Source organism: Tinamus guttatus, unplaced genomic scaffold (genome assembly GCF_059628265.1).
Source record: "Tinamus guttatus ecotype Peru unplaced genomic scaffold, ASM5962826v1 Tinamus_guttatus_pri_ptg000843l, whole genome shotgun sequence".
NCBI classification, from domain to species: domain Eukaryota; kingdom Metazoa; phylum Chordata; class Aves; order Tinamiformes; family Tinamidae; genus Tinamus; species Tinamus guttatus.
In genome coordinates, this window is record NW_028289377.1 from 208492 (window position 1) to 230202 (window position 21711).

The 21711-nt window shown below is 40.8% G+C and overlaps 1 protein-coding gene across 1 annotated transcript in view; it reads right to left on the reverse strand.

Annotated features, from left to right (window-relative positions):
- The window catches only part of HIBADH (3-hydroxyisobutyrate dehydrogenase), a 75175-nt gene extending 60681 nt beyond the window's left edge, over positions 1-14494 (reverse strand). The window contains exons 1-4 of the mRNA XM_088537674.1: positions 14398-14494; positions 8411-8571; positions 3713-3822; positions 1735-1856 (exon numbers count right to left, since the gene is read on the reverse strand). Coding sequence (XP_088393800.1) covers positions 1735-1856; positions 3713-3822; positions 8411-8571; positions 14398-14479 — 475 coding nt within the window. The 5' untranslated portion in view covers positions 14480-14494. The remainder of the gene's footprint in view (positions 1-1734; positions 1857-3712; positions 3823-8410; positions 8572-14397) is intronic.
- Between the last annotated feature and the right edge of the window lie 7217 nt (positions 14495-21711).

Below are 21711 nucleotides of genomic sequence, written 5' to 3' on the forward strand. Positions count from 1 at the left end.
AGCATTATCACTTTCTAAGGAAAGAAAACCCAAAGAACAGCTAGTTGTTTTGCAATCTTTTTTTCTTCTTTTTTGTAGTTAAAGCATAGTCAGCCTTTAAGCAAAAATTTCTGGGTAAAAATAAATTATAGAATTTCCAAAAGGTAAATAATGCCCTCAGGTAAAAACCTATTTGGAGGAATAGATGTTGAGGAGAACCACATAAAAGATGTCAGCACCGCCCGAAGGGTAAGTGGAAGGCCATGCTATGTTTAGAAAAAGATCAGATATATCCTGCACCCACAACATTTTTTCCAGTGTGTTTTATTCCCAGGCTACCAAGTTATCTAACTGCACAAAACATGAACTAATATTTTGGCTGGGAATCAAGAATCCTGACTTCCCCGTGACATCCCTCAGTATCCTCAGGGTTTTCCTGCCTGCTGTTCACATTACAACTTGGATGAAAACTTTGGCTTCTCACATGTTGCCAAACCTTCCTGAGTTTTCAGCTGAAAACCAAAGAAAAATAATGACTTTGATGCCTTATCTATGCTTACCTTACTGATTTGAAATTCAAGCTTCCTAGCTCATACATCATGCCTTTGATAAACTCTATATGGTCAAATGCTCCCCTACTGTTTGCATCTTTATTCTCTTAAGGTGTAACTATCCAAATTAACTCAAGAAGACAGTAAAAAAAAAGAAGGCTATCTCATAGTAGCATTTAAACTATTTTTTAAAGTGGAAGATAAAATAATCCAGGACTTTCTCAGACAAATTTGCTTTCCTTGACCTCCAATTCTGGGAGTTTTAGACAAGAGTTCAACAGTATTAGCAATCAGCTATGGTTTTGTTTTCAAAACCTTAATTTTATGCTTCTGTTCTCTTCCATCCACAAAATTAGAGACTTGCCTGATCTCAGTTCTTTTTTTATGAGAGATGCAATACTCAAAAACCAGTGATTACTAGCCTCCAACTTCAAGAACAAATATTCACATGCACATTTTTCAACTGTTACAAAAACCGTGGAAAGCTTCTAACCCAACCGGCCATCTCTTCACAGCATGCTGCTTTCTTCCTCCCTTCCTTCTCTCTTTTTTAATTAACTAAAAAGCAATAGAACTTATTAACAGCAATCCAAATTCTCAAGCTAGTCTACCCCTAGCAGAAAGAAACATATGGAACCTGAAGAGACATGAATACCCACGTAATGATATGGCTTTCCAAAAGAAGCTAAATTAACAGGACGATTATATCATGCCATGTCAAATTTCCATTTCTCCATGTCTGACACAAAAGCATATTTCTAAAGCCTAAAAATATTCCTAAAATAACAAGTAGCTTCTTAAATAACACCAGCCTTCCTCAGCTGCTCCATAAAGAGTGTTCAATGCAGCTGAAAGAGAGAGTCAAAAACACACAGCACTGAAACATGAGGCTTATTAGTCTAAGCTGTCTTTTTTTCTACTGCTTTTTTTTTTCTCCCTGCTTTTAACCAAGTGGTTACAAGCGGTACTGTTCCTTGATTCCTGGAAAGCATCAAGCTATTCATACAGAGGTAAACATATGTCCATGTCACAAAGAAAACAGGCAGTCTTTTCTTACCTTTTATATGTAACAGAGCAAAGAAAAAATAATATATGTATGGTGAAGAAAAGCAACTTGTACCAGCAAGGGTACAAACTGGTGGCTAGAATCATTAACAAAAAGATGACCAGTTCAATATGAAGTAAACTGTTAATTAAGACTTACCTCCAGAAACTGGAGCATCCATGAATACAGCTCCCATTTTTTCAACTGCTTTAGCTAATTCTTTTGAAACTGCAGGGTCAATAGTACTGGAATCTATTAACAATGAGCCTTTCTTCACTTTCCTGAAACAAAGATTAATTATTATTAAGTATTTGTAGCTTAGAACACTTGCAGCTCTGAGCATGGCAGCGGCTTTCCTCAGCATGGTAACAATGCAGATACTTTCTGGTACACCAATAAACACAAAGATTTAAATTCTACTGAACAAGATCTGACACTCCAATTATTACTCTGAAAAGCCATGATACAGGACAGTTTTGAATGTTTCAAACATGATCAAACCTGAACAACAACAAAAAGGGATGTTCTTCCTGCAGAAGCACCTGACTGCTTTTCATGGCCTTTGCTCTACTCAGTGTTTTTCAAACCTAGGAGCCCCCCAGATTAACTGGCTTTATTACAGGAGACAGCACTGCCAATCGGTCTCCAGAGCGCTGCCATCCTGGATGGCACCCTCTCCCACAGCCGTGTGCCAGCCTTTGCAGGGCTCATCCAATTACCCTCCTTCCCTGAAGAGTCTAAGCTGCACATACTTAGATCAGCTCAGTCCTGCTTTGTGAGGAATTAAACTAAGGACATAATAGAGGAAGTCAATTAGTAATTGCACTGAAAGGAGAACAGAACATCCCTTTCCTGTTTCATTTTCAAATCACTGCACTTTAAACTCCCACAATAAACTACTAGTAGAGCTCTCAACAGTTTTAGACAAGCTACTATACTTTGCTCTTCCAATATAGAGCAATGTTTATTTTTTATTTTAATAATGCTGGATATCAATAATATCTTACAGGATCCTCAAATGTATCTAGTAGCTGCAGGCGTTCTGCTAAGAGTAACACATCAGTAGTCGAAGAGCATTTCGAATACTACTTATTAATTTGGCAAGTTCATAAGCTCTGTGCATTTCCACTATTAGAATTCTGCAAATAATGGATTTAAGCTCTGTGGAAATCTCTCCACAAAAGTTAAAAAACAGTCTCTTAAATTAAATAAACTCTAGATATTTTCTTGCATAATAAACAGGGAAGAAAATACCAAAGTGAAGCAGTATTTTTCCCCAAAACTCAAGATTAAAACCTACCCAAATTTGAAAAAAGCAAAATGGAGTTTTTAAACAAACTGTTTTGATAAATATTTTCCCCTATTTTGTAAGACAAATAACTATATCCACAGAAAAAGAAATGCCTATTATGTCTAATAAAGCAAGGGGTGGGCTGTGCTATTGACCTTCATTCTTGGTATGAGCAGACATAGACAGGATTGTGTATCCAATAGGAGAATTTGGCTTCAGGTTAAATAAAACATTAGATACATCAATGGTTCTGAATGTTTAACAATCCTTAAAACTTACTTTTAACTACAAGCCTTAGAATCCCTTTATCAACAGTAATGTGTCTGTGAAGACAAGAGACATTAGGAGTAGAAATCAATTAAAGCTTTGTCAGCTATTTTATAACTGTATTTCAGTACTATGAGATTCAATGACATCTCTTCAGAACATTTATTTATAGAATTTCAAATCATAGGAAAAAAGCTTTTGAACAAATAATTATTGCCAGCAAATATTCTAGTTATACTTCTCTGTTGCTAAAACATCTCTATACACTAGATACATCTATATACACTATAGAAAAAGAAATACGTAGCTAAGATGTTAGATGATAGTCACTGCTGTCAAATTTACTATTATTCTACTGAAAATAAAATACAATATTAGCCAAAACAATTCAAAATCAATCACAGTTTAAGAAAAGTCTTGTACTCAGAAACAACAATAGTGACAAACAGGACAGCATCATGTCAAATGCACTAACCAAATGCACAGCAATAGAGTTAAAGTAACAGGGATCATTTGATAACCAATGTAATACAGCCTTGAGTCCAAGTACGAATTCTCCAGACTAGAGCGCATCCTTACTTGAGAATTCCATTTGCTCCTGTGTAAACTTCTTTTGCATTGGGACTGGAAGGCAACATGGTGATAATTCTATCTGCTCTTTCTGCTACATCTGCTGGAGAATCCATTACCTTTTAAAGAAAGAAAAAAGAAAATTTTATGTAATCTTATGCTTCTGGAAAAATAAAAATCACTTGCAAGACCTTAGTCACAATTAAGCTACTGAAAACAAAACAAAACAAAACAACAAGAACAACAACAACAACAAAAAAAAAAAACAGAACAAAAGACAAACTCTGCTCTCTTAATGAAAAAGTGGAAAGAGAAAAGACATCCTGTCATGGAAGCTCCTGCAGAATGTTCATCAATGCTCATGCAAGCACCAACTCACTCACAACTTTTCAGTTTACTCCAAGCCGTGCCTCTGATCCCTCCACAACGTGTCCCTAAGGATGGACAACACTAAGGAACCAGCTCTCCTGGATGCCTGCCTACCAAGTCCTGCTATGTCCAGCACAAGAAAAGCCTTTCTTACATGGAAAAATTAAGGCTACCCGCAATATGTATCTGACATTACCAGGAGTAGATTAGCGGTCACGTACACACATTCTGGCTACCTGCCTGTCAACAAGGCTTCCAAATTCCAAGGCATTTTGTGAAATGGGAAACAGGTATTGAAAAAAGCTTTTTTGAAAGTAAAAGCCAGCCAAACTTGGAATTTAATGAAATACGGGAACTAATAGACGTTAAAAGGCATGAAGTGGCAAAAGAGGGCTGCCTCACAAAATAATTCATTTTGTGACAGATCAAAATTCAGGATTTTTTTGAACATGCAAAATGAGGCTACCAATGGCATGATTAGAAATTAGGCATTCATTACAGCTTTCTCATTAAGTCCAGATAAGTTTGTTCCAAAAAACACATACTTTCTTGATTCTGTCAAGACCAATGACTTTATTATTACTCCAATGTTATTTGTTGACATTAATAAATTAACAAAAATAATAAAGAAAAAAGAAAAAGTGGAAGGCAATAATAAGATTATTCAAATTAAAGTATTACTGAAAAAAAAATCATTTGTGGTTTACACCATTTAAACTAGCACCAGGACAACCACATCTGTGTAATTAGGCACTGCAGTTCATGAAACAAACCTGCAACATATCTGGTACCAAATGACTCAAAAACTCAGCTCCAGTAAGACTTCTGCTAACAAGACATAGACAAATTAAAAGATTAAGTCACTTGAAACTGTCTAAATTAAAAACAAAAAGAAGAAAGAAAGAGCTAAACTGAGTAAGTACTTTTCTCCCCAGGCTAAAAGCTGAGTAGTCCAGGAAGCTACTTACAATAAGCATGGGAAGACTGTTAATATTCACTGAACAAATCTATTGCATGAATAAAAACAGAGGACAAATTGGCTTGGGACTTAGAACATGTAGTTTTTGTTTTGAAAGAAAAGGTTAATACTACATAACACATCTGGTATAATGAACAGTTGTACAAGGAAACATATCCAAATCCGAATGGAAATAAAAATTAGACAGAATAAATGAAGCAATTATAAGCAGAACAGCTTGTATACCTGATGGGTTCATTTCATGACTGACTTCCCTGGAGAGGGAGAACCCAGCTCTTCACAGAGGAGCATGACACCTATGTCTGTAGTTGTGAGGACCTCTGGTTCAGTTCAGTCCCAAAGTGTGTTATTAAAGGAGTAGAGAGGAAGCATGTAATTGGAGCCTGGATTTATATACATCTTCTGATGGGAGAATATTATCTCCAATATTCTCAAAGGTTTGCAAGTTACCAGCTAAGATTTCTGTGGCTCATTTCTATCTCTGAACCAGAAGCTGAAGAACATTACACTGGTCACACAACTGGAAAGCCATGGAAGCCTTATGTTTTTATTTTGCTGTGGATAGTTGTTTTACTGTTGTCTAACAGATTTAAATAACACCTAAAGCAACACAGTTGTACAGAGGCATAGTACAGTAATCGGCTGTACAGAAATGCATTCATTCCACCCATGTCTTGCAAAATAGTGTCAGTCTTTTTCAATTAAGAAAATGAGATTTAAAAAGCACACAGATTGTGACAGTACTTCCATAACCATATAAAGGAAAGCCTTTTACTGTGTTGAAGTAGGCTGTATGCTAAAGTGGGAAATGTCATTCTTGTGCCTTTGATACTGTAACAAACATAACTGATAATGCCAGGGGAAACCCCTCTACGTGGCTCAATAAGCAGCATATATATTTTTTTTAAATCTCTGTGTCAGAAATAAATGGTCTGAAAGCTATTAAGAAATATCAAGCATTAAAAGGCATTAAGAATGCCTACACACATGTAAAAACCATGCCCAAATACTAGAAAATGACAGCAAATTACTAACATGGATCCTACTGAGTTTTAGTAGCAGCCCATCAAGTTCAGCGTCTGTTCTGATATTAAGCGGATTGGGCAAACTTTTACAACAAGAAATGGGATATGGGAAACTTTTCTTTATACTGCTACTGGTTTATGCTCTCCAATATGCATATATGCTTAGATTTATTCCAAAATGCTTATTTTTTTCTTTACATTTACTATTGGTAAATTAATAATTCTGCTTCCCTGAAATCCCATTCTCACTGAACACACTGGTAGAAAGCTCTGAGTTTTACACACCAGACGGCTTCAGTAGCACTCAGACTCCCAAGCTCTCAAAGATACCCACACCTGAACACAGTAACTGAGTAACATACCCACACCTTACTGTGCAAGGAAAAAAATGGTAACTGTGCAGGACAGGCAGAAAACCATACAGAAAGCGGGCAGAGGAGGCTACTTGCTCTCAGCACCTTTCACTTTTCACTAACCTTACAACCTTCTCTTTCACCCCAGCTGATTCCATATGTGCTCGGCCTGTTTGACCCTGCACGCCAGCAGCAGGAAGGCTGGAAGCCTCACGCCTCCCACTGCTCCTCTCTGCTTCTGGGGCTACAGCAGACGGAGCCACGGGATGTGCAGGCCTACAGGCAAACACCTCTCACCCTCCACAGACCCGGTAGCAGCGCTGCCTTAAGCAAAGGGTACGTGGCAACATTTGCTGTCGCCTGGGGTATCTGCTCACCCTTGCAACACTGATGTCAGACGGAAGGAAAAGCAGCCCATGGAGCCCAATGTTGCTTCTACAGCAGTTTCTACAAGGCCCCCTGGGCCCACAAGTTTTCAAGCCCTGCAAAAGCTACTGGGGTAGGATTTACACCTATAGATCAAGAAAAGGAAGTTATGTTCAAATATTTACTTTAAGTGTGTTTTATTTGTATTTAAGCCTACCCGTGTATTCTCTTAGTGATTTACAATCTTAGAACAGGCTTTTGGCTTTATTTTTAAAAGCATTACAGTTTGCCTTTAATATCACATTAAGCCTAGCAGTGGATGCCGAAGACTCTATTACCAAGGCAATAATAGGGTATCCAAATCACCAGGCACAACGAAGGGATCCCACCGCAGAAATGGAATTAAAAATACAACTAATTGTTCAAACTTCTATTCTATTTGCATAACCTCTTAATCCAGAGATCTGCTTCACGCCTCAGGGCCTCAGCTGCTTATTCATAAATACAATAGGCAGGAAAGCAAGCTGTAAAGCTTACTTTTCCACTTACTAAGGCAAAAAAAATCTGTAATTAGTCAAGGGGAGCTTCAATAAATTATCAGTAAATGCACAATATCTTTTTTTTTCCCCCACAAATCTTGGTATTATCTCCTCATTCAATACAGTTGCCACTAGCTCCAACAGCTCAGACTTTGAAGATAAACAGTTCTATCTCTGGCTAGCTGCAATCTCCTGCTGGATAAATTCCTTCTATCTTCTACACAGTCAGAGCTGAGCACTACTCTTGCATATTCTTTTGTTTCACTGTCTTATCTACCTCTCCAGCCACCAATAAGTAACAGCAACTGTTTAAATTTCTAAAGCTTTAAAGTATGTCAGAAACATATGAATAAGCTTCAGACACTCAGAAAAGACAGTCAGAACCATGTGGGCAACTGAATGGGTTTCTGGATCTATTAACCAGTCAACAAAAGCAGTACCACTGACTGGAATGGGGCCAAGATTTCACGAGCTATATATATATGTATATCTAGCAGGAGGGTAAACCTCCTTAATGTGACCAATTTCCTCCCCTCTCTTTGCCTTTTCATTCCTTCCTTTTCTCTCACCATAAGCTTCCTCACCTCCAAGAGAATAGCCACTGAAATAATTGGATTTTTCCTCTGCCCCTGAGGACTGCACCTTGAAGCAGCAGGGAAGCTCGTACATCCCTGTGCCCCTCATGGCTGTGCCAGCAGGAATCTTTAACTAGGGTCACCCAGTCTGAAAAGGTCAAAGTAGGAACCAGATGAGAAGCAGCCCACAAACCCTCTAGACCTGGGGGAGGAGGAAGTAGGGAAAGCAGGAGGTGAAAGAACAGGCTGTTGATCTGGTCTCATAAAAAGAAAGAAGGAAAAAAGCTACTGAGGTGCAGCAAAGTGGCAGTTCTGGTTAACAGCATGACAAAGACTCAGGGTGAAACCATGTCTATGCTTTATGTAGGACCCCACAGATTCAGACGTTCGGATGTTTTTATTTTTGAATGTGCGAGAAAAAAATAGCCTACTTTAAAAAAAATCACATGCAAGAACCATTCAATGCATAAAGTTATTGTTAGAATAGAGAATGTTGGTTACCTGAGCACCCAAGTCTTGAAATTCTTTGCAAGCTTCTGGGAACACATCGTATGCAATAACCGGGTATCCATGTTTTATCAGGTTTTTTGCCATTGGATTTCCCATGTTACCCAGGCCAATGAATCCAACTGGAGTTTTGGAAGCCATTGCCCTAGAACACACTGATTTCAAAACAACAAACATCAATAAATTCATATTTTAGATAAATGCATAACAATGATGCAATAAAAGCTATCATGTAATCTGTTTGCACTGATTTAGACAATTAAAATATTTAAAATATGCACTTGAAAAAGTGCATAAGTGTGAATCTTATTCCACATAATTTAAACCTCAAGTTATAGCTTATATTGCACCACAAATAGCACATCAGAATGATTTTCCCATCTAGCAAAGGAAATGATTTTAACTAGAAAAATAATGGGTGTTTCAAAAAGTATAGTAATAAGTAAGCTTGAGCAATGCCCTGAAAAATAAGGTCTTAGGTTCAATCACAAATGAAATCAAACACTGGCTTAAAAAATACAAGCTTGCAGGGGTTTTGTTAGGCATCTCAAACCTAAATTGGATGAGAAAAATCAAGTTATATATATATATTATAGACTGCCTACTTGAAGCAAGAGCTAACTTGGGCTACAGTCCTGGGATAAAACACCTGCACTCTAGAAATAGGCTGAGGCTGCCAATCTATTTCATGCAGCCCCTCACAGATAATAGCTGGACACTTCTCACCCTGCAGCCAGTAAACTACTAACCTAAAGGTGAAAGTTGCCCTAATACCATTACCAATCCTTTAAGCCATGTAATCACTTGCACTACAATCTAAAAGGAAGCCCTTAAAACTGGAACAAATCACACCATGAGCAAGTTTTTATCGGAGTAACTGCTGTGCTCTTATTTGCTGTACTACCATAAGAAAACTATACACCCCAATCTACAATTTGTAGAAAACAGCACAATTTCAATCAGTCGCTTTTCATGAGTAGCTGGGCAACATCAAATGCTAAGTAGCAAGTAGTGCTGTAGGCTGTACATCGTGTAATGACCATCTCATCACTCTGAAGAGCCCTAACCTAATATCAGCACAAATTTGGCAGTTCCTGGATTTCTCTGCCAATTATGTAATACAATTTTTCCTTTATGGCAAAGGAAAAAGTGATTTGGAATAAACACTAAGACACGTGGCGACTGAGCAGCCAGAAACACGGATAATACTAAACTTCCATAACTCAGGAGTACGCCTACAGAAAAAGTGCATAACCTGGATCCAGATTCAGAGAGGTCTCACTGCTTAGCAGAGAATCCTCTCTAGGCCAATAACACTTGATTAATCATTTTAAAGTCTTCTGACTTTAAGCTCCTTCTTAGCCAGCAATGGTCATGCTCTTTCATCTGTAGCACTATTTTGGAAGTGCCACGTTCAATAAATCACATTTGTTGAGAGAACTTTGGTCTGAGATAGTTTCCACAGCTGCATACAGCAATTACATAGCTAGAGAAGTAGCATGATTTAAAAGAAAAATGCACTGGGAAAATGCTTAGTGCAAACTGAGATAAGTCATAAAAAGGGTACATTGCTTTTTTAAGAAGTGTTACATGTCAAATATAGGAAACAAATAAATGAGCTTCAAACACCATCATCGGCCATAATCACCATCCTGAAGTATTTTCTTCTCATAGTTTCTGTGAGTCAGTCTTCCCCAGCACATTCATATTAATCTCAAACTGTTCCTTTTATTAGCCAGAAGCTTCCAGCTTCCTGCAAAGGTTCAAATCTTGGTCTTGGGCATCCTTCTTCCTTAAAACCAATGAAGCTTATTTACCTTGACCTCAGTGAAGCTTTCAAAACAACCTTCTCTAGTCCTGATAGCCAAATGGAGGACATATGCACCAGATAGGTAGACTACAGGCTAGAAGAAATATTTGCTGCACTGCAGGGCTTACGTGGTCAAAGCCCAGCAGCAGCCAGGTACGAGGGGTCCTTCTCGTATGTCAGCACTGGGGTTGCTGTTGTTTAAAACCTCCTCGATGACTTTGTTGATGGAAGATCACCAGCACCCTCAGCAAATCCACGGGTAGCATCAAACTGAGTGCAGTGGCTGGCAAAGGGGAGGGCAGGGCTGCCACTCAGAACAACTTCAACATTTGGAGGAACTGGTCACTGGGATTCACAAGAGTTACATATGTCCCACAGCTCAGCGACATGTCTTACTAGTAGTAAGACATGCTATTCTTATTAATTAAGACATGCTATAGTAAGACAGACTAGTAAGTAAGCTATCAAAACCCACAGGTAACTGGACCATGAGAGACACAATGCATTCTCTAAGGCTCTTCACTATGTAAATACTCACGGAACTAACTCATTCCTCTACTCTAAGGCCTTCTTTTAAAATCTTTATTTTGCAATATCCACAAAATGCTTAGCAACAGTGAGGCTGGCAGATGAGGCAAGATGCTGATCAGTTTTATTAGTTTCATGTTACTGCATTCTGCTATTGTCCCCTTTGTCTCTGTTGATTGTTTATTGGTTTAAAAGTTTGAGTCAGGGACCATTTTCTACTCCGTGCTAATTAAAACACATTCAGATGCACTGAAAATGGGACTTTATTTAGAGCACCAATCCAGTTTTTGACTTCCCAAATGTTTGGTTTAATTTCTAGAGTAGCAGCACGACGTCAAATTAGCAACATTAAAATGATACAATTTGATTAACAGCTTTGAAAAGCATCCAGATCCCCAGGTACTCAAGTACAGAAAAAGTCTTAATGTTAAGAACATTTGAAATGGATCAATGACCAAATAATGACCAAAACTTTAAGAACATCTGTTCTCTGCAGCCAGGTGGCATCAATGCATTTGACACAACGGATAAGAACCCACATATTCTGGTCCCCTGTGAGAGAGCCCTAATCAGACTGGCTGCAAATCATCTTGCTCTCTCTGACCAGTAAGTCTTGAGCTCTTTTCCATCTAATACCAGAGATTTAACAGGAGTGTGGGAAAATGCCTATAGTGAGGGGAAGCTCAGACACTAAACTTTGCGTTTTTGCTTAGAATTTCATGATAAGTTGCAGGTGAATATGGAGTGTCTTCTCAAGGAGAGGTAGATATGATGACAGTTCAGTATGTGCCACTAAATGAAGGCCTGTCACTGATCTAGCACTGAAATAGCATAAAGTTCTGGTACCGCGGAAGACCCCATCCTATTTCTCCTTCTGGCTTCGAAAGAAAGCATCTACTTTCTTTGAAAACTCAGAAAGATACTTCTGAGATGGATTCTGGGGAAAAACAAATGGAGAAGCACAGAGGATAGCCAGCTGTATAGATACAGAAACAGGGCTTCCTGCTCCTAGAAGCTTCTGCCAATGGAATCTAAATTGCAGGCACATGCAGGTTACACAGTGATTCTGAGCACTGCACTCTGCCAAAGGAAAGGGATAATTTAAGGTGATTCCAAGACTCTGAATTTGGTCATTCTATATCAAAAATGTCCCACTTGATTCTCCTTGCCTCTCTAAAGGTCTGCTGATGAAAAATAGGCATGGTAGCTCTTAAGGGACAGAGTCTCCTTTCATTTTTCTTACTTGTAGCTATACCTCATTAAATGTTTGCTAATGCATTAAATAGAACAAGAATGTGGCAAGTGCTTTTTCTCTGAAATAAACAGAAAGCATACACTCGGCCTCTTAATTAAGGGGCTGGACTTCAATAAAGAGCTGGGCTTAGAGCAGCCAAACAGCAGTGCACCAACAGAAGCACAACTGAGCTATTAATTGGATGGGTCACCATTATTCACACAGAACTATTTGCGAGGACAGCCACATGTGGCTCTTCAGCAGGTCCTGTCTTCTTTGACAAACAGCCCCCTCAAGTGACAAACCTTCATTCACCAGCAAGTCTTCCCTTCTCATCTCACCAAAAGGTATGGTATGTAAACATACCCTATCAGCCCACCTCCACCCCACCAGCAGTCCCCATGAAAGATGTGTTTTAAAGTAGGCCATACATCTCTCCCTCGGAAGCACCTTTGCCAGCAGTTCAGCTTCAGATCACAAGACAGTCGCTCCCTCCCAAACTGTTCAGCTTGCTCATACATAAACATACACATCCAAGATGTGTCCTTGAAATCTCTCCTTGGCTATTCTCCTCCTAAGAGATTTAACAGCGTGTGTGTGTGTGTGTGTGTGTGTGTGTGTGTGTGTATAAAAGACTCAATCCATCATGGCTTGCCAGCTGCAAGTAACAACTGAGCAAGCAACCAAGTGTTTAATTTGAGTAACATTAAGTGAACGACGAAGGACCACGAACAGTTGTCATGTTGGGCAGCTCTGTCACCAGTGACAGCTCTGTCACAGCTGCCAGTTTCTTCACCACTACAGTGTTTCGCTCAGGATGATGGACAATGAAATCGCTGCACAAAAAGACAAATTCTAGATTACTCAAGATTAATGAAAATGATGGCAAGCCAAATAAATACATGAGAGGTGTGGAAACCTTGACATGTGACCAAGGAGGTCAACCTTTAACAGGTAAGAAGTCTTAATGCACTGACGCTCATCCCATAAACACTTCTCAGAGCCAACAGCATTTTCAGAACAGTCGCTACTAGGTAAGTCAGAGCTTCAACATGGGGTGAATTTCTGTTCTGTGGCAGTCGCCTGTGAGGGTCGCACCTTCTCATAGTCACAGTTTCTCACTCGGGCCTTCAGGTAAAGAAAAAAACGTGTATTTTTTCAACTTTCTGGGCAAGTGTAGTGTTTTGTTTAGCTTTTGGCACCCGTCTTCCTTGGCAAGAAACTGAATCCCTCCATCGTCTCTACATTAAATGCAAACACCTAAATATTGACCCAAACAGCAGATTTCAAAGTTCTTAAAAAAATATTTGAAGTCTAGATGCACAAAAAAAGCAAAATATTTTGAAAGCTACTGCTGCTCAAACTGTGGTATCACAGAAGTTACTAAATACACAAACAGGTTCCTTTTATTTAACTTTGCTAGCATGTGACCAAGCACCTGAGCTGCAAGCACAAAAGCAGAGCTGCCACCATGTATTTCATGCATTAGTGGGAGAGAAGCAGTCATACACAACTAGCCCTGAGAACTAGTTTTGAAACAAAGTGTTAGACACATTTTATAGATCAGTTTAAAGGAGAATTACAATTTTTCAACTATCTTACTTGGAAATGAGTAAGTAATCTCTGAACGCTGCTCTCAAGGTTCATTTTAGAATCACTAAGCACTGTGAATAATATATTCTTATATTCCTTCCGCTTTGCCACATGATAAATTTTCGTGCATTTGTTTGCTGGGGGGGGGGGGAGCTGACATGTTAATGGGACAACATGAGCAGCAGATGGTTATCAAAAATGGCACTCAAAACCCCGCTGAGGATGAGGATTTCCTCAAAACCCTGCTGAGGATGTATCTCCAGGTCTCGGCTTCTGCAGGAGAGGCAGTTTCCAACGGCCGTGCAGTGTCAAGACCCAGAGAAGGGCAAGGCCCGGCCTCCAGCCCTGCCAACACGCTGTCCTTTCCCTTCGCGCACACGGGACGTTCAAACGCGCCCGCCGCTTTCGCTGCACGTGAGCAGCGCGCGCGTGTGAACGCGCACGAACGAACCCGCCCCGGGGAACAGGAACCCCCGCGGGAGGAAGCGCTGCCCCGGGGAAGGGCACCCTCTCTGGGAGGGCTGCAGGGCGCAAATGCAGGTCACGGCCGCGGCAACGGCCCCGGGGGCTCCCCGTTTTCCCCGCAGACCCGGCCGCAGCGCAGTGACAGCGCTGCCGCCGGCGCCACCTCCGCCGCACGAGGCCAGGCCCGGCCCGGCCCAGCCCGGCCCGGTCCGGCCCGGCCCGCGCACGCGCGGCGGCTGCGCGGGGCCGGTCACGCGCGGGGCCCCGCAGCGCGAAAGGGGCGCGCGGGGCCCGCCCGCAGGCGGCGGCGCAGCGCGGGGGGCGGGAGCCGCGCGGAGGGGCCGCTCTTACCGGTCGCCGCGCGGGCCGCGCGCGCCCGGCGCTGCCAGCGCCACCAGCCCGCGCGCGCCCCGAGCCCCGCCGCCGCGGCCATGCTGCGCACGGTGACCTCCGGCACGGCACGGCACGGCACGGCACGGCACGGCACGGCACCGCCGCGCCCCGCCCGCGCCCCGAGCGGCGGCTGCCGCAGCCAATGGGCGCCGCGCCCCGGCCGCCGCCGGCCAATGGGAGCGCGCGCTCCGCCGCCCTGACCCGCCGGCACCGCCCCGCGCCCCCCTGACGGACGGGGCGGGCGCGGCGGGGGCCGGGGTGGTGCGGGGCGCCCTATTGGGGCAGGCGGCGCCGAAAGCCGGGGGCGCCTCGGGGAGGCGGCGGCTCGGCTCGGCTCGGCTCGGCTCGTGCGGGGTCTCGTGCGCGGCCGGGCTGCCTCTGGCGCGGAGCCCTTCGGCCGTCGGCGCTGGGCGGCGGGCGCCACGGGCGGGCCCGGACCTGAGCGGCCTGTCAGGGGTCTGACGGAGCAGCCGCGGGTCCGCCTGACCCCGGGAGCTGCCCTCGGGGAGAGCTGCCCGGCGGGAGCTTCCCGGCCAGCCGGGGCGCCAGGGAGCGGGCGGGACGCGGCGCCTCCGGGGAAAGGGTCCGTTCGGGCCCCTGCGGGCAAATATCCCTCCCTCGAGCAAAAGGGCTGCTCTCTACAGAGACAAAGTTGCCTTAGCGTGTGGTGCGGCCATCATGAGGCAGTGGTGGCCGCACCCTGTGTCTTTAGGTTACTTTTGTAGCTGTTACGTAGTGCTATTTATGCACTTAACGGAAAACATAATTATGAGGAACAGATCTGAGATGCCCAGGAGTCGGCTTCCGTTTGCTCACTCTTAGGCCAACGCAGCAAGGATTTGCCCTCTCTGACTTTTCTCCCTGTGCCATAGTAAACCTGTGCACGTTCCCCTCCGAGACACGCTGGGTGGACCCAGCTGAGCCAACCCACGCAGCAGCTCGGCAGAAAGGAGTTTTGTGGGCAGAAAACATGGTTATGTAACAGCTGTGTGTGGTGCTGGCACGCGTGAGTGCTGCTGCTCAACAGGACGGGCTGAACCTGCACCCGCACCCTGCTGGGTTTCTCTCAGTGCCCTTCTGCTGAGCAGTGAGACAGTGAAACTTCGGGAGACAACAAAATCTCTGTAGCAAAGGCACTGGAAAGAGACACACAAGATGAGAAATACTTTCATTTGCCAGCATGTTACCAAACATTTGTGGGTGCAGAGACTTGTATATACCAGTATTTCCATAAGCTCACTTGTCTCTTCCACTGTGCCTCTGACGACACTAAGTGAACGAGGCTACTGAGCCATGTTTACTTTTCTCCTCAGTGGTGACAGAGCCGACAACCATCTCGAGCACAAACTTTGTTGGGAGGAGGAGGTGTGATTCCCATCAATGCAACTAGGCTGACAGAACTCTGTAGTGAGCCAAATGAGGCCTTTGGAGGTAATTCAAACCTGAATTTTACACATCATCACATACATCTTTAACTCTGCTTGAAAGTGTGATTTTTTTCCCTCTCAGCCTAATTCTCCATTTTACAGCTTCATAGAGTTGTTTACGCTTTTGCAACTGGCTGTAGACTGTTATTAAATCTGAGTGACTGCAATGATTAATTTGGTGTTCATTGTGCACAAATGGATAGGTGGAACAAATAAGCAGAATATAATGCAATGTTAGGCTTCTGATTTTTATCTCCTATTAACAGATGAAGCTCTGCCTGTATAACTATGTTCTTTTCTAGACCTATGCCCTAACAGCATTTACATAGGTATAAATAAAATATTCCTTTTTAAATACTTGTGTGAGAATTCCGGTTTGTAACAGCATAATAAAAGTACACTGCCATCACTCCCAAGCAAAGCAAGAGAAACTGGCAAAGGGAGAATCCTGTCTAACAGAAATGAAAAAAGTATTATCAACATAGTCTCAGAACTCTTTGCCAGTCCAGCTGACGTAAATAGACTCTCTTTTTACAGACATGTCCACTGTTAAATTACTTTTAATACAGCTTTTGTACGGAGGACGTCATGCATTTGAGCATAAGAAGGAAGCAGTTGCAGGACTGCTCTATACTGCAGAATATTTGTAAGAGAAGAGAGAAAAGCAAATGGAAAGTATTTTTCCTTTTCTCTCGCTCTTTTTTTTTTCAGAATGCCCTTTAGTGATATTTCAACTTTCGGCTGGCTTATAATAGAGTTAGCTCATTCTGTTAAAAATAATTTTGCCTTTCATAAAAGTTTATCTTTCTATAAATTACGTCTTCCTGGTTAATTTTATTTTGTGTATGTTTCTCATCTTTTTGCCAACTTAATCACATTCTTTCCACACAAAATGAAGAAAAACAGCCTTATTAATTTCAAAATACTTTTAAGTAAGCTATGAAAGCATTTACTTACATTAAAATGCAGGATTTAAATGTTCTGGTTTATTCAAAAGAGTAGCAGTATCTCCTTACACCTACTAAGTAAAAATTTCTGTGATGATCTCTGAAACTGCTAACTAGTTAAAATGATTATACATTATTATATATTATTATATATATATTATTACCTGTATGGCTAGGTTGTACCAATTAAAAATGTTTTTGTGTTAAAAGTACTTCATTTGGGTGCAAAAAATGCAACTTTTTAAGTGGAGTGCTCTAAAGTCATATGAGTAAGGTCTTAGACTGTCTATAAAAATAAATTCATTAGATACTCCAAAATATCTTGAAGTGCCAAAAAAGCTTTCCAGAAATCAGTGATTACACTGCGAGCATGTCACAAAGGGGAACTGTTAATAAGTGTTACTTTGCCAAGTAGTAGGAGGATTGCCAACATTTAATTGGCTTTAAAGTTTTGTTCTATCAATGGTGCATTGTATCTTAAAAGCAGTAGCACCAATCTAAAAGCAGTAATACCAACCTTATGATTTAGGCATGAGAGGGGACCTCAAAATATCTGACCAACGATGACAGGAAGCGCCTATTTTCTTCAGGAAGAAGTAAGTTGCTACCCTACTTGTTGCAGTAGTGTAAGCAGTTTGTTTTGTACAATACAGCAAAAAGCATAAAAATTAGATATGAGGATGCCAAGTAGTAAGATACCAAGCAGCAGTATCTACCTGTTTTGATCAGTAATCTCATAGTGCTTTATCAGAAGAGAGTACAGATGTCATCATAAGAAATAATCTCCTATTTTCCTGCACAGCTTAGTCATTTTTGAACCCCACACCTAGGGAGGTATATCCTGGAGGTTGCCCTCCTACCTCCTATCAGTTCAGTCAGTTAAATTGCCTTTTTTTTTTTTTTTTTTTTTTTACAGTTTTCTGTACTGGATCTGAAATGAGTTGAAATTAAAAAAAAAAATCCCCACTGCCTTTGCCCCAGCTGCTCATCCCTGTCTCCGTGTTGCAGTTTACTGTCTTCCCACTTCCGCCAATGGAGCCGTTGTGAACTCACTCCTTTCAGTCATTCATTTTACAATCTGCCTCAACAAATGCCTCAAAAAACAAGATTAAAAAGTGTCATATATCAGGACAGTGATAGAAAAGATAAAAAAAAGTGCAACTCTGCAACTTTCTTGACTATCATTACCATGAAACTGTATCATCACTATTATTACCATTGTTCCTTAAGCCATATTGCCTTGCCATCATTAATGAATAGATACCATATCATCTTGTTTGATGGACTGCTGCTGCTGTCTGATTTCTCCAGGAACTTGAGAAATACACAGAAGATTCAGCACCTTTTTTACAATACAGTACTCTAGCCCCTGCCATATTATCACTGTTTATTAGATCATCCAAAACTTTATAGATTATTGTACAGTACCTCATGAGTCCTCAGTGACTTTTTACATCAAAAACTTTGTTTTTAAGTAGCTGAATTTTATTTTCTTACACTGCAAGAAATGTGTAGACCTTATGTGTGGTTTATAGCACTTTTGACACTGTAACATGGACACTAAGGCGTAAGAAATGGCAGAGCTCTCACAAAACAAAGCAGCTGCTGTTGATGGAAATTGCCTACCTGTTGGTATGTTGTGTCTGCTGAATTCCAAGTCATGTAAAATTGCATAAAATAAAGAAGGATGCTTTCTTTATTCATGATGTGGAAAGCATAGCCATTTAAGTCTGCCTTAGGATGTGATACAGAAAGGCAAAATATAAAGAAAAAATAAAAATACAGGACAGTTCTACTATTTTATTATTTACTATTGCCAATGTGCATTTTCTTAGATTTAAGGATTTTTTTTTTGTAATAACCTTCACAAGCAAAGGAAAGCGTATGCACTACAGTAAATTATGCTAAGGATTCTCTGAACCTACCTCTGACTCGGCTCTACTAATGTGGATAATACAGTTGATCACATTTTTAGGTAGTTCCCTATTGGAGAGGTTTCCTTTTCAGGACATGAGAGTCCTATAGCCTGGGCTGATAACTGCACAATTTTCACTGATTTAGTGAGAGTTATGGGCATGCAACATCTGTAAAAAGGGACCCTGACTGCATAGTGATACTTAAATTCAACATTAATGCTACCTGATTCAGCCAAAAGAATATACAGGGATACAACAGCACATTTGAGTTTCAAAATGAATTGTCACCCAAGACCACAAAAGTGTTTATTCCTCGTTCTAATCTTTCATGTTGCATTTGCTGTGTTTACTTCTTTACTTTGAAGAGCTTTCAGAATGTTTGAAAAATACATGAGAAGTGCAGTAATACTGCTCAGGAATTCCTGAGCTGCAAATTGCTGGAGTTGGAAGAACATTCCAGAGAAAAATCCCTGCATACTTCCTCTGTTATCTGCTCTGGCCATTGTTGGAGACAGATTATTTTGCTAGAGGGCCCTTGGGTCCAACTTAGAATGACATTCTTGATACTTCTAGATGCTAGAGTTAGGCCTTTCAGAGCAGTACTCATTTCCTTCATTTCCTAGTTATGTGCATTTTATTAGATAACTGGAACATATGAGCAGCAATGCAAGTGGTTATTTTTGCTGCCAGTATTAAAGTAAATACAAGACTTGTGTGTTTTGAAATGATTTAATTCTGAATTGTGTGATACATTCTGCAGTGCTGTGTAATCAAATGAATCACAGGCCGAATGGGCAATATTCTGAATATTGTACATACATATGTACATACAAGCAAATTCAAGGCTTCTATGGGAATGTAGTGTCCTGGGGGAATGCTGAAATTTCATTTTTTGATATGAATACTTATTGTCTGTTTTGTCTCAGGAATTTTTATTTTATTTTGGAATGCAGTTGCATCTTACTTGGACATCAGGCAAATGTTGAATTGTGCATGTTACATAAGGGTATCAAAACATTCATATATGTATTAATTTATGTAAAATTCAAGTGCTGAAGTTTTGCCCTCTACTTACCTCTGATAAATCCAGATAGGGTGTTTAGGATAGACTGTGCTGACTGGGTTTTTCAGAACAGCTGAAAATATTTATTTATTTCTCGTGAGAATTAAAGTACCTCCTTCAAATTCCCTGCAAAATTCCACCCAAGTAAAATGCAACAGAGATACTTAATCTGGCTGAAATTCATGGGACAATGTACTGCTGAACACATCCCTTCAAACATTTTTTTGCTAAGCAGAACATGTTGAAGTACTGAGTATGAGCAACTTCAGTTGCTATTACTGAGACTCTTTTTCAAATAACCACAAGTAGGAGTTGTTCTGGATAGGATCTGTTAGTGTTTGTGTGGCTTATTTTCTACATGCTTATTTCAGATGACATAGATATGCAAAGGAGAGGATGACTTTGGTTCCTGTTTGGATAAAGGATTTGCAAAAGCAGGTAAGGCAGGAAAAAAACACGTTATTCATGTCATATGTTTAAGATCAAGTATCGCCATTTTATTTCAATTTCTACCTGCACACTGCATACTGATCATAATAATTGGTGGGGAGAACTGCAGAAAACAGTCAGCCTGTGCCCTTCTATCAGCCGTGAGATTCTGAGATAAAAGAAGAAAATTAATATAGAAGAAATGAAGATAAATGCAACACAGGAGCTGATTTCAAACATAGCGGAGTCAAGAAAGGATGAGGTAACTGTTGCTAAGGAAAAAAGCTGCATTTTTTTCCAGAGAGCATAAATCACTCCAAAAGTATGAACTTCACATTACAGTGCTAAAATCCCAAACTAGCCTCGCTGTGATATAAAAGAGGAATGCTGGCAATAACTCAGTCCTTGGGTTCTCCTACAAAAAAAAAAAAATTGTAAAGCGCACTGCTTTAGAACATTTTCTGTGTGTAGTGTGCTCCTGAGCCAAATCTTGCTTTTGCCAAAATGGGAGGTGACCTTGCTCACACTGACATTCTTGGGAATTTGCCCCTGATTTCAGTGGGAGTGACATCAGGTCCCTGGAGGAATAAGGCACACTGGGGGAAATTCGTAATCACAGCCTTGTGAAATGAGTTAGTGTCAGGGAACATAACCTACTGCTGCTCAAGAGAACAGTCCCTTGAGCTGATTGACTTCTGAAAACAGGGACACTGTTGCTTAAGCAGCATAATTGAACACAGGAAAAAAAAAACAAAAAAACCCCACCAGCTTCAAGACAAGTATTTCCTGTTCTTGGATGTAAAATTTGGACTCAGTTTTATATTTTTCATGAATGCAATTACTAATGAATTCCTTCGGATTTTTTGCTCTACAGATGATACGTATGCTTCATGGGCAGAATGACAGAGTAAGACTTTACAAGGAGCAAGCATATTAAGCATATTAAGTAAGATATTTCATATTCTCATTAGGACATCACAGGATATAAGCCAAGGTGGGTCAACACACCTCCTCTATTCAATACAAAGACAAAACCACTGGGGTTATTATGTTGCTGTATTGTCTGTATTGTCTAAACTATATTGTCCACTCCAAGATTTGTAATTGAGCTTGTAATAAAAGTTTTATACTGTATACCCACATTGGGCAATTACTTAGAGAATGTGTATTAAAAAAATCCATTCTGCCCTACTGCAAAAGTAAGATGAATACACTTTAAGAATTCTGAATATACAGCACACGGTTTCAGTGTAGTGCTATAATTTTATTATGTAGCGCATAGATCTATGGAAGAGCTTGTTTCTTAATAATTTTGTATTATGTCTGTGCTAAATGTTAATTGATTTCCCTACTGCAGACTATTCTTGTAGGTCACTTCTGAGAAGTGCCACCTAAGGAAAGTAATAGTCACTTACAGTGGAAAAGTGCTGAAGAAACAACACTTTTTAGATAACAACACTTTTTAGAAGGAACATGCTGTTGTTCACAAG